Below are 13985 nucleotides of genomic sequence, written 5' to 3'. Positions count from 1 at the left end.
GTTTTATTCAAATCTAGCTACAGTGTTTCAAAGAACTATACTTATAGGATTTTAAATGTGAAAGAGTTTTATAGTTATATGAAGTAGTTTTTTTTTGCTAGAGGCGAAGTAGTATTTGAATAATTAGAAGAAATAATAAAAGTTCCTCACATGATTGCATATGATCATTAACCGAATTAAGTATGATAACATGATAAAAAAAAGATAAATTTTATTTTTAATTTAAATTCGAATTTTGAATTTATTGATAAAGTTCTAAAATTCGAATTATTTAATTAAAATAGTCAAATATAGAATAAAGTTATCATATACTATTGATATTTATTAGCTTGTCACTTGGTTTAATCATAATATCAATTATATATGATAACTTTCTTGCTTTAATATATATAGATAGAAGATAGATATATAAATTAGCCATAATGCTGGCGTGTAATCTTTTCCCAAAACTTATCTTATGTTGTGCAAATAGCCCTTATTATACTTCTATTTATTTTTTTCTCTAACGTGGACATAAATATACTTTTAAACAAATAGCAACTTCCGTGTCTAGCTCAAAATACTCTCCATTTTCTCTGAACAATTTCCGACCAACGATGAAGATCATGGTAGCGATCAAACGTGTCGTTGATTACGCTGTCAAAATCCGAGTTAAACCGGACAAGGTACAATCTTTAACAATTTCATTTGATTGAATTTTCATTTTTTTTTGGGTGTAATTTTAATTGAGAATTATTTTAATGTTGGACTGAAGAGTGGAGTAGAGACCAAAAACGTGAAGATGTCAATGAACCCATTTTGTGAAATAGCATTAGAAGAAGCTTTAAGGATTAAACAATCCGGTTTGGCTTCAGAAGTGGTGGCTGTTAGTATTGGGCCGGTTCACTTTACGGAGACTTTAAGAACCGGTTTAGCTATGGGAGCAGACCGGGCAATTCATGTTGAAGCACCTGAGAATATTTATCCACTTACAATTGCTAAGATTCTTAAAGCTCTTGTCGATGTTGAAAAGCCTGGCCTTCTTTTACTAGGCAAACAGGTATGATTTTGATGTAAAGATTTGAGCTTTTATTTGCTTTAGTTTGTTTACTTTTGTGTTCAAAAATTGCTTAGTTATTAGGTTAGTCCGTTAGTAAAATATATTTGATTTCTTATGAGCAAGTTCATATATGTCATCAGAGGCGGAGTTAGGATTTTGAGTTTATGGGTTCGCTAATACTTTTAAGTTACTGGGTTCTAAATTAATATTTATATATAATTAAAAAAAATTAAAAGATAAATACAATGTTTGAACTAAAGCTACTGGATTCGGCCGAACTCATGGCCGGTACTGTGGCTCCGTCCCTGTCTGTCATACTCCCACCATCCCAATTTGTGTGATGTTGGTTTGACTAGTGGATTGAGTTTAAAAAAGGACTTTTGGAACTTGTGGTATATTCATTAAGGTAAAATGAGAATTTTGTAGTTAAATTATTTCAAATATAAAAAATTGTCATTCTTTGTTGGACAGACCAAAAGGAGAGAGTATCACATAAATTGGTACGGAGGGAGTATTACTTCAAATCCAATGACGGATTAATCTGTATTGCATTCAGTTATGTGATTGTTTAATTGACTTAGGGGTTTGTTTGATATAACAAAAGCTGTTTTCCAGTGGAAATATGTAAAGATTTTATTTTATGAAATTATGGTTTGAATCATTTTCCAGTGTTTGGTTGGGTGTAAGAGTAAGTGATAAGTAGGAATTGTTCTAGGTGGAAGATAAGGTATGATTATATTGTTTAAATTTCGACATAATGTCTGAGAGTTGGTTGAAGCAATTGATATGGAGTAAGAGTTAAAGATATTTGTAAAAGAAAATGAATTCTGCTCATAAGTGAAGGCAAGTCATTTTCCCCCTTTTGGTGGAAATATTTACTTTCAAGAAAGCTTTTTCAATAATTTAAGGCAATCAAACACTAGAAATTGATTGTATCGAGACAAAGTGTTTTCTGCCATACCAAGCATATTTTTAGTGTTTGATTGATAAAGTACAAATGGAACAAATTTTGGTTTTAGTGGAGTTACTGACTATCTGCTATTCTCTGTGTTTTCTTGGTTATTTTCTTCATTCCCCTTCAGTTTCTTTTTGGGTTTTGGCCTTTTTGTTTGTCTAATATTGTGATTTTTCTGTAGGCAATTGACAATGATCAAAACCAGACAGGCCAAATGGTTGCAGGACTTCTCAAATGGCCACAGGGAACTTTTGCCTCTAAGGTTTGTATCATTTCTGCAACCTCTATCTGGTCTAAGCTGGTCTATATCACCTCTATTCAGTGTGCCTTTCTTGAGTACCTCTTGGACATTTTGTCCAAGTATCCAAAACCTTCAAACTGAGTCTCCGTTTGTTTCTTTATGTCTTAATTTTGAGCACCTCGTGAACCCGTGTGCTCATATTTATAAATCTAATCAGATATAAGACTATCTAAATCATTTAGCTGTTTGCGTAACGTGTAATCTTCAAACCTATTTAGGTTAATCTTACAGTAGGATTGCCGGATCTCATACAATCAGCACTTTTCGTAGCAAAAATTATTAAACAATCATCAGTCTTCCAAAATCCATCTTTCTGTTTCAACTATATTTTCTTTACGTTCATGTCCAGTTGGCTTGTTTAGGGCTGCAATCTCACTAACGATGGTTCTTTTAGGTTGTGCTGGACAAAGAAAAACAGGTGGCTACAGTAGACAGAGAAGTTGATGGTGGTATTGAGACATTGTCTTTGGATTTGCCTGCAGTAATCACGTAAGTTTCAAGCATTTCCCTTTGTCTTCCTTAGTTCGATAGTATTAGTATTAGTGTGATATAATTATCCTTAGATTGCTATTACTACCTTCCGTTCTATTTCTATATTAGCTTCGATTTTCTTAATATCTTGCTTTGTTACTACTTGTTGTCAGTACTTCTTTCATCTTTTCTTTAGCTGAGAGTCTATCTGAAACAGGCTTTCTGCCCTCCCAGGGCAGGGGTAACGCTGGGTACCTCCTACCCTCCCCAAATCCCACTTGTGGGAATCCACTGGGTTGCTATTGTTGTTGTTGTAATCACGTAAGTTTCAATCCAATTATCTCTAAGACTTGTATGCTCACGATAAGATGACTTGGAAGTGTGTCTTCTGAATAAGAACAAAAGATTTAGAAGTAGGTCTTTTAGGGCCTTTTAAAACAAATAAGATTTTAACTAAGTCAATCTCAAATTCAAATGCACAGGCCACAACTCTTGTGTTATATGATTGCTTTACTTCTCTAATATTTAGTATTTTACTGGCTAGTCGTGAAGTGGGCTTCTCTCAAAACTAAATCTATAATTAAGTGGATCAAACAAAGAAATCCGCCTCCCTATTTCCCCTGTTTTCAGTTTCCCAAACTTTTTCTGCACCAGAAAAAGGATACTGCTATAGCTAGGAAATATTTACACTGTCAAAACTGTTTAGTCAGTATCGGACGTAAGAATCCAGTTTGCTGATAGTCAGAGTGAGATGCTTTTACATAGTTATTTAGCATGAAAACGGTTAGATGTGATAAGCAAGCTCTGAAATAGTCCTTAAACCCTTTTCGGCCTCGCTCTAAGCTCTTTAAAAAGCTCCATGTCTTTGTTACATCGATTACATCCTTTCAATATTAAGTATCAATAGAATTAGTCATTTTCGTTTCCCAGTAGATTTGAGAAGCAGATCTTTTGATAATGGGCTTTTTAAATCCACGTCTAAGATTAGTCATGTGGTGATATTCCAAAAAACTAATTTTATTATTTCTGAGCAGTATGGGGTCCTCGGACAACGATAATATTGTACCACTTGGTCGATTAATCTAAATCATAGCCTTTGAGTCTTCGACAGATGTTAGAAACTAAATTCAGCTACAAATTTATACTATCTACTTTATTTATTTCTCTGCTCAAGGCGCTTATGTTACATAGTAGTTGGATATTAGATCTGTGTAGTTATGACTTCTCTGTTGTGGAAACAGCACCGATTTGAGGCTGAACCAGCCAAGATATGCAACACTCCCGAACATAATGAAAGCAAAGTCGAAGCCAATAAAGAAATTCACACCAAAAGACTTGAACGTGGAGATCAAATCCGACTTTGAAGTAGTTGAAGTAACCGAACCTCCTAAAAGAAAAGCAGGTCTCATACTTTCTTCTGTGGATGAGCTGATTGACAAGCTAAAGAATGAAGCTCGCGTAATTTGAGTGTACTAGCAGTTGTTTGCCGCTGCAATTTCATCACTCGAGGTGATTGTCAAGGTGAAGAATGAAGCACGCGTAGTTTGAGTGTGTTAACAGTGGTTCACTACAGATTTCATGTCTTTTACACCAAATGTTTCTCTTTGTAAACTTCCAACAATGTAGCATGTAATAACTATGATCACATAATGAAAAGATCTCATCTACTTTCTTTCATTTCAAATATATCTAACTTCTTCTATCTTAAAGCTGGAGAATCTTTACTTGACACGTTTTGACTTTTCACGCCCTTTAAGAAATAATAAATGAAGTGCATAATTTACCATAATATACATATTAATTGATGTATATTTTATTGGATTTGAGAAAATGATTTGAACTGAGTAATAAATAATGTGGGTATAGCAAGGAAAAAAATTTATCTTCACTTGATATGCATAAAGTGACAAGTAAAAATAAAAATCTATTTTTAGTATACATGTCAAGTAAAAGTGAACGGGGGAGTACTATCATCTGGGGTTTTTTGGGATTGTTAGTTGCTTTAAATCAACTTCATATGTAATAGCGTTGACTAGACTTGTTGAGAAGTTAGTACTCCCTCCGTTCCAGTTTATGTGAACCTATTTCCTTTTTGGTCCGTTCCAAAAAGAATGACTCCTTTCTAAATTTAGTACTCCCTCCGGTAGTGACTAGTTTCTTTTTAGCACGCCCATTAAGAAAATGCTAAATCCTGTACAAAAATACCTAGTATGACTAAACTACCCTTATTAAATTGGTCACATAGTTATAGTGAAGAGTGAGAAAACTTTTTAGGGATATGCACATAAGGGTAAAAGAGTAAAAACAAATTGAATTTTTTCTTGATTACCTAACTGGACACTTATTTTGAACCAAAATAAAAATGTAAACTGGTCACTTATTGTGAACCGGAGGGAGTAATAATTTAGCTTAAACTTACAATTCTACCCTTAATGAGAAGCTTTTATAACCACACAAATACTCTGGGTCCCATTTTAACTTGTTTAGGACCACAAATTTCAAGTCTTCATTTTTTTAAACTCCGTGCACAGTTAAACAAGTTTACATAACGAAGGAAGTAGGTGATATTCTCTTATCTATTTATGTCTTATGGGCAAGGTCACTCGGTATGAAATACTTTACTTGTACACAATGGATATTGCACTATTCTTAAGAAACAATTGATAAAAAAACATATTTTTCCAGGGTAAAATAGGAAAAAAAGTTATTTTTTCTCTTGATTTGATAAAATAGACAAAACTAAAAATTTATTTTTAATATAATAGACAAGCAAAAGTGAATAGAGAAAGTAATTAAAGTCGGTGTAAATGGCTTGGATTCTAAAGGTAACAAGTAAAATTTGATTTGCTGAAATTGCAAACAACATACTTGTAATAACAAAAAAACGTTTAAGATTTATGTTAACATTGAAGTAAAAGGATTAAATAAAGCAAAACGATTTTTTTTTTAAAAAAGCATAGGGATTGGAGACTCCTTATTCTGTCAACGTTATACTAGCAGGAATTCACTCTTCTATACACTACCCAACTAGTTGTTTCCTTCAAAACTTAGAAGTCCAATTGAATAATGAATTTAGTAGTATACTTAGAATGGAGGACTTTTGAAAGCTTAAATCAAGAATGACTTGACTTAATGAAGGGGATGCTAATACAAATTTTTTTTATATGTCTGCCTTACAAAGACGTAGGAGAAATAGAATAACTTCACTAAAAGATTCCGTAGGTAATTGGTTTTACGAGCAACAAGCTATTCAAGAGCACATACTCTCTTATTATAAAAATCTTTTTAATACTGAGCACAATCAGTCAACTAATATTAGCTTCAGTCCAAACTTCAATTTATTAAATAATATTAACAATCATATTCTAGAAAAACCTCTTGAAGACAGTGAAATTGATCGTGTCATGTTTAGCTTTGGTCCTTATAAAGCACCGGGTTCATATGGACTTCATTCTTTCTTTTATCAAAAATTCTGGCTCGATGTTAGTAATAAGGTTAGGCAATTTTGCCATGACATTTTTAAGTCTGGAGTTATACCACCACTAGTAAAGATCATAAAAGAGATCATTGAATTTGCAGAGAGATCAAATGCTAAAAAAAAATTTAGCATAAAAAAAACACAAGAGATCATTTCCTTGGGATGTATTGTTAAATATATACTATTACAAAGGAAGATTATTAAGTTCCAACTATTAAGAAAGATCCAAGAATTACTAAAAAAATATCTTTTATCTTAAAAATTACTACTAATAATTACACAAACAAAGAATGTAAATCATTATCATATATTCAAAGATGAAAACTTGTAAAAATAGAATACAAATTTTTATTAACAACCAAATACTCATCAGAGAGTGATATAGAATCATATCATTATCACTCTTAAAAGATTTTTCAAATTAATTACAGAAATTAACTTATAAAAATTATAAAAAGCAATGATAAATGCAAAGTTCCAATACGAGGATGTATTCTCATTTTCTCCGTCGAACTAAAGAGAAAAGATGGCCAAACCCCAAGAAAAGATTATTTTGAAGACACATAGATGGCCAAAACTCAATATATTCAAACGATACACAGTAACTGATACCACACCACATTGCTACTAAGAAAAGAAGAACGATGCAGTAACTAAATAAGACCTTGAGAATTAACTATTTCATATGGCTCCAAATTATTTATCTATTAGACTCGGCGATTTCACTTGTCACTGTCTTCTACCCTTCTTCCACAAAATTACATACAATCACAAAGAATCTCTTTATCAAGAATTCAAATTGATGTTTCCAAGAATAAAAAAATAAACAGAAAATGGCCAACTAAAAAGAATTAGCCTTTTTTCCCTAACAAAAAAGCAATAAATACAAGAAGAAAACTCAAATATGATTGTACAAATAATTTTGTATAGAAAGATGAGTACATTGAGTAATCCTGACAATGCAGAAATATCAAAAGATCATGCAAAATATCTTCCAAGTTGTACAGCAGCTCCCCTTATCCTTTACTTCAAAATGTCACTTGATATGGCCATAAGTATGATGACCCGGCCAGTCGTCTTATGAGTTACCGCTCCGTTTCCCCCATTTCTGCTTCATTATGCTTCATTATCCGTGTTTTATGTGAGCGAGTTGGGTAGTTTGCGTTCGGAGTGGATTTGGTAAGAAATGAGACACTTAGTCTTTTTTAAGAAGGTTTAAGCTGGAAAAGTCAACCGGGTGTTGACTTATATGTTAGAGGGATCGGATATGAGTTCCGATGGTTCGATTAGCTTCGGAAGGTGATTTATGACTTAGGAGTGTGATCGGAATTGGTTTTGGAGATCCAGAGTAGAATTAGGCTTAAATTGGCAAAGTTAGTATTTTGGCGATTTCCGGTTGGTTGGAGAGATTTTGATCCGAGGGTCGGAATGAAATTTTGAGAGCTGCTGTAACTTCGTTATGTCATTTGGGATGTGCGTGCAAAATTTCAGGTCATTCGGACGTGGTTTGGTTGGGTTTTTGATCGAAAACGTATTTCGAAAGTTTTTAGAAAACTTAGGCTTGAATTCGATGTGAAGTGATGGATTTGGCGTTGTTTGAGGTGTTTTGATGATTGGAACAAGTTTGAATGAGGTATTGGGTTGTGTTGGTGCTTTTGGTTGAGGTCCCGAGGGCCCCGTGGTGATTTCAGATGGCTAACGGGAAGTTTTGGAACTTGAGTGATTGCAGATTTTCTGCTACTTCTGGTATTTCCCACCTGCGGATTGGGGACCGCAGGTGCGGTGCCACACATGCGGGAGGGAAGCCGCAGATGCGAGAGTGGGCGGGGTGATTAGTTTCCGCAAAAGCGGTTAAGGTGGCCGCATCTACGAAGCCGCAGATGCGGAATTTGCCATCGTAGATGCGGTTTTGGCTAGTAAGTGAGTGACCGCATAAGCGGTTGTTTGGGCCGCATATGCGGTACCGCAGAAGCAGGATTTTGTCCGCAGATGCGAAAAACCCCTGGGCAGAAAGTTTATAAGTTATTTCATCCGCGATTCTGAGCCATTTTTCCTCCATAGCTGAGTATTTTGAGAGCTTTTTGAAGGTGATTAAAGGGGGGTTCAAGGAGAATTGATTGGAGGTAAGATTTTTGAACCTAAAACTCGAATCTATTGTGAAATTAACCTAGAAATTCATGGAATTTAAGCTAAAAATGGAAGAACTAGGGCTTGAGATTTTGAACTTTTAAATTGGGATTTGAAAGACCATTTGAGGTCGGAATTGAGAACTTTTGGTATGTATGAACTCATGGGGTGATAAGGAAGCTAATGATGTAAAACTTTCTGAGTTTTGATAAGTGGGCCCGGGGCTCGGGTTTTGCTAATTTCGGGATTTTTGATATTTTTCGATTGTTTTTGCTTGAGTTTTGCTCCCTTAGCATATGTGATGTATTCGTTCTGATTTTGGATAGATTCGACGTATGTGGAGGCCGATTCGAGGGGCAAAGGCGTCGCGAGCTAGAGTTGCAGCCGGTTCGAGGTGAGTAATGATTGTAAATGATGTCCTGAGGGTTTGAAACCCCGGATTGCACATCGTAGTGCTATATTGAGGTGAGACACGCGCTGGATGATGAGCGTGGGGTCTTTTACTACTGGTTGAGACTTGGTCCGTCCCGACTAATGATTTTACTGCGTATTTGACTGAAACTTATTTGTTATCGTCATGATTTGGGCTAATTACCATATTTGGGCTTCGTGCCAACTATTTGAACTCTTCGAGGATTTTGATTGATTTTTCCTCACTATACTTGTTAAAAATCATATCCGCGGTCATGTTTCTATCTGTTTTAAACGATTCGAGCCGATTTTATCATACTATTCCTAAATGAGAAGAATTTGTGGGCTGAGACCCCTATCTTCTATTACTCCCGAGAGGCTGTGAGGTTAATGAGTGAGAGGGGTTGAGAACCCAATGGTAAGGATATTATATATGTTATGGATGGGGCTGCACGCCGCAGCAATACTTATATGGGTTAGGCTGCATGCCGCAGTAATATAGCGCTTGGGCTGTAGGAGCCCCTTCGGAGTTTGCACACCCCCAGTGAGCGCAGTCGACTATCTATATGGATTGGGATGCACGTCGCAGCGATGTACGGATCGGGTTGCACGAAGCAACGGTTATTCTGATTTCTGTTATTATGAGGGATATATGGGTCGAGAGCTGAGAACGAGCACTAAGTGATGAGAGTGAGCCCGAGGAGCTAATACTGTTCTGAGTAATTGATACTGTGCCCGAGGGGCTGATTTCTACTTGTTATTTATCTGCTAAATTACCTGTTTTACCTGATTTAAAGAGATTTCACTTGACTTCTTCACTGATTTACCGCTTTACGTGATTTTTACTGCTTTGATATAGAATTGCTTTGTGCCTCTACGTGTTTTCATGATTTCAACTATTATTTATAATTATTACTCACTGGGTCAGAGTACTCACATTATTCCCTGCACCGTATGTGCAGATTCAGGCATCGCAGAGTCCGCTCCTGAGTGCTGATCTTCCCGTCCAGGTAGTGTTTCGGAGATCACGAGGTAGCTGTTGGCGTCCGCAGCCCTCGTGCCTCCCTTATCTTATCATTTTCATGTTCTTAGAACTATAGTATTGGGTCTAGTGATTAGTAGACTGTATCAGGATTTCTCTTAGTTGCTCATGACTTGTGACACCCCGGTATGGGGCTGTGTCGGGATGGATTTTACTTTGTTATCGTTAATTATGCAAATTATGGATATTATATCATGCTTTAGAACTGTTATGATATTTAACTATTTAAAAGAGGTGTTCTGTTTTGGTCTGACTGGCCTTGTCTTCACGAGAGGCGCCATCACGACCGGGTTCGGGAATTGGGTCGTGACAAGTTGGTATCAGAGCCTAGGTTACATAGGTCTCACGAGTCATGAGCAGGTTTAGTAGAGTCTCGCGGATCGGTACGGAGACGTCTGTATTTATCCTCGAGAGGCTGCAGAACCTTTAGGAAAAACTTCAGATTCTTGAACTCTTGTCATGCGAACTTGTTGGTCCGAGTACTAAACTTCTGTTATCCTATTCTCTCACAGATGGTGAGGATGCGAGCTACCAGACGAGGTGGACGACCACCAGTGCCACCAGCGGAGACCACCAGAGGTCGTGGATGCGGTCGTGGTCGTGGTAGAGGCAGAGTAGCGAGGGCAACACCTGTAGATCCACCAGCTGCCCTAGCTCCGGATCAGGCTCCAGCTATGGATGCTCCAGCAGCACCAGTTCAAGCACCAGCTATGCCCATTGTGATTTCGGGTCTTTAGGAGGCCTTGGCACAGATCTTATCAGTTTGCACTGGCCTGGCTCAGGCAATTTCATCCACCGCAACAACAGCTACTTCACAGGCCGGGGGAGGCAATCAGACCCCCGCTGCTCGCACACCTAAGCAGGTAGTGCAGGGACTCCAGACGCTGGGGGCACCTCCAGCCCAGCCGGTTGCACTAGCTTAGGAGTTTGTTGTTCCAGTTATGCCGGATGATGAGCAACGTCGTCTTGAGAGGTTTGGTAGACTCCAGTCTCCGTCATTTAGTGGTGCCGAGGGTGAGGATGCCTAAGGTTTTCTAGATAAGTGTCAGCGGATGCTCCGTACAACAGGGATTCTCGAGTCTAGTGGTGTGGCATTTACCACCTTTCAGTTTTCTGGGACTGCCTTCACTTGGTGGGAGGCGTATGAGAGGCATAGGCCGGTCGGTGCAGCGCCCTTTTCTTGGTAGGAGTTCTCCACTCTCTTCTTGGAGAAGTATATACCGCAGAGAGGAGCTGCGTAGGCAGTTTGTGTGGCTGAAGTAGGGGTATATGACTGTGTCACAGTATGAGGCGAGGTATTCTGAGTTGGCTCGTCATGCCATCTAGATGGTTCCGACAGACCGTGAGAGGATCACGAGATTTGTTGATGGCCTTAACTATCACCTCCGTATTCTTATGACCAGAGAGAGTGTTGGGTGCTACGTTCGAGGAGATGGTTGATATCGCACGCGAGATTGAGACGGTTCGCCGTTAGGATCGAGAGGAGAGGGAGGCTAAGAGGCCCCGAGGGTCTGGCAGTTACAGTGGTGCTCCTTCGAGGGACTAGTTCCAACATGGTAGAGGTCGTTTTTTTAGGCCCACTCAGTCGGCCCGTCCAGAGTATTTCGGGGCATCTTAGAGTCATGGTCATCATGGATCTCAGTGGGGCCAGTCATCACTTAATGCCCTACCAATCCAAAGCTCGTCATGTGCCCCATCAGTCTAGGGTTCTTCCATGCCAGGTCCTTCTACTGGTCATTCCGGTTCCAGGGGTTCCCTTCAGTCCCCATCTCCAGCACCGGGTAGTTGTTATGAGTGCAGAGAGTTTGGACATATGAGGAGGCAGTGCCCTCGACTTTGTGATGGTCAGCTTTAGCAGAGGGGTCAGCCCTCGACTTCTGCTCTAGTTACTTCACCACCAGCCCATCCAGCTAGGGGTGGGGGTCATGCAGCCAGGGGTCGCCCCAGAGGGGGAGGTCGATCAGGCGGTGGCCAGGCTCGTTTCTATGCACTTCCAGCTAGACCCGAAGCTATTGCTTCAGATGCTGTCATTACAGGTATTGTCTTAGTCTGCCACAGAGATGCCTCTATATTATTTGATCCCGGTTCCACCTTTTCTTATGTGTCATCATACTTTGCTCGTTATTTGGGTATGCCCCGTGAGTTTCTTGCTTTACCTGTTCATGTATCTACCCCGGTGGGAAATACTGTTGTTGTAGACCGTGTGTACCGGTCATGTGTGGTGACTATTGGGGGTCTAGAGACCCGAGTGGATCTATTGCTATTGAGCATGGTGGATTTTGATGTCATTTTGGGCATGGATTAGTTATCTCCGTGTCTTGCTATTCTAGATCGTCATGCTAAGACAGTCACTTTGGCTATGCCGGATATACCGTGGATCGAGTGGCGTGGTGTGACTGATTATGTTCCTAGTAGAGTGATATCTTTCTTAAAGGCCCAGCGTATGGTTGGGAAGGGTTTCCTTTTATATCTAGCATTTGTGAGGGATGTGGGAGCTGAGACTCCTAGCATTGATTCTGTTCCAGTTGTGAGGGATTTTCCCAATGTGTTTCCTGCAAACCTGCCAGGCATGCCACCGGACAGGGATATTGATTTTGGTATTGACCTAGTGCCAGGCACTCAGCCTATTTCTATTCCGCCGTATCGTATGGCACTAACAGAGTTGAAAGAATTAAAGATTAGCTTTAAGAACTCCTAGATAAGGGGTTCATTCGGCCTAGCGTGTCACCTTGGGGTGCACCGGTTCTGTTTGTAAAGAATAAGGATGGCACAATGAGAATATGCATCGATTATAGGCAATTGAACAAGGTAACAATTAAGAACAAATATCCCTTGCCTCGCATTGATGATTTATTTGACCAGCTTCAGGGAGCGAGGGTGTTCTCCAAGATTGATCTCCATTCGGGTTATCACCAGTTGAAGATCAGGGATTCAGATATTCGTAAGACTACTTTAAGGACCAGATATGGTCATTATGAGTTCCTTGTGATGTCTTTCGGGCTAACCAATTCCCCAGCAACGTTCATGCATTTGATGAACAGCGTGTTCCGGCCTTATCTTGATTCGTTCGTTAGAGTATTCATTAATGATATACTGGTGTACTCGCGTAGTTAGGAGGAGCACGCAGAGCATTTGAGAGTTGTATTTCAGAGATTGAGGGAGGAGAAGCTTTATGCCAAATTCTCCAAGTGTGAGTTTTGGCTCAGTTTAGTGGCTTTCTTGGGGCACGTGGTGTCCAACAAGGGTATTCAGGTTGATCCAAAGAAGATAGAGGCGGTTCAGAGTTGGCCTAGACCGTCCTCAGCCACAGAGATTCGTAACTTTCTTGGTTTGGTAGGCTATTATCGCCGGTTTGTTCAAAGATTCTCATCTATCGCATCGCCCTTGACCAAGTTGACTCAGAAGGGTGTTTCATTTGTATGGTTGTACGAGTGTGAGAAGAGCTTTCCGAAACTCAAGACAACTTTGACCACAGCTTCAATATTGGTTTTGCCATTAGCTTCAGGTTCATATACCGTGTATTGTGATGCCTCAAAAGTTGGAATTGGTTGTGTATTGATGCAGGAGGGTAGGGTTATTGCTTATGCTTCTCGTCAGTTGAAGCCACATGAGAAGAACTACCTTGTTCATGATTTGGAGTTGGCTGTCATAGTTCATGCATTGAAGATTTGGATGCATTATGTGTATGGCGTATCTTGTGAAGTATTCACCGATCATCGCAGTCTTCAGCATTTGTTCAAGCAAAAGGATCTTAATTTGAGGTAGCAGAGATGGTTGGAGTTGCTTAAGGATTATGATATCACTATATTGTACCATCCGGGAAAGGCCAATGTGGTGGCCGATGCTTTGAGCCAAAAAGCAATGAGTATGGGAAGTTTGGCATATATTCCAATTGGGGAGAGACCCCTTGCAGTTGATGTTCAGGCCTTGGCCAATCGGTTCGTCATGTTGGATATTTCGGAGCTCAGTAAGGTGTTTGCGTGTGTGGTTTCTCGGTCTTCCTTATATGGTCGCATCACAGAGTGCCAGTATAATGATCTACATTTGCTTGTCCTTAAGGACAGAGTTCAGCATGATGATACTAGAGATGTGACCATTGGTGATAATGGGGTGTTGAGGATGCAGGGCCGGATTTATGTGCCCAATGTGGATGGGCTTCAG

At 39.1% G+C, this 13985-nt stretch overlaps 1 protein-coding gene across 1 annotated transcript; it reads left to right on the top strand.

Moving 5' to 3' along the window:
* The first annotated feature begins 472 nt into the window (after nt 1-472).
* LOC104225088 (electron transfer flavoprotein subunit beta, mitochondrial) lies at nt 473-4450 on the top strand. Its single transcript, XM_009776855.2, has 5 exons — nt 473-665; nt 755-1039; nt 2176-2256; nt 2690-2784; nt 4008-4450. Exons 1-5 carry the CDS (start codon nt 597-599, stop codon nt 4231-4233), a joined length of 756 nt encoding a protein of 251 aa, XP_009775157.1. The 5' UTR covers nt 473-596; the 3' UTR covers nt 4234-4450.
* Nucleotides 4451-13985: the final 9535 nt, after the last annotated feature.

The sequence above is a fragment of the Nicotiana sylvestris genome, chromosome 1 (genome assembly GCF_000393655.2).
Source record: "Nicotiana sylvestris chromosome 1, ASM39365v2, whole genome shotgun sequence".
NCBI classification, from domain to species: domain Eukaryota; kingdom Viridiplantae; phylum Streptophyta; class Magnoliopsida; order Solanales; family Solanaceae; genus Nicotiana; species Nicotiana sylvestris.
Note: the sequence above shows the minus strand (reverse complement) of the source record. Positions and strands in the feature narration are given on the sequence as shown.

Excerpts from the sequence above, each read along its gene's own strand:
- LOC104225088 (XM_009776855.2), top strand. The coding sequence starts at position 597 with ATGAAGATCATGGTAGCGATCAAACGTGTCGTTGATTACGCTGTCAAA. Across the intron at positions 2,257-2,689 it reads AGGGAACTTTTGCCTCTAAG|GTTGTGCTGGACAAAGAAAA; the intron begins GTTTGTATCATT and ends TGGTTCTTTTAG. Across the intron at positions 2,785-4,007 it reads GATTTGCCTGCAGTAATCAC|CACCGATTTGAGGCTGAACC; the intron begins GTAAGTTTCAAG and ends TTGTGGAAACAG.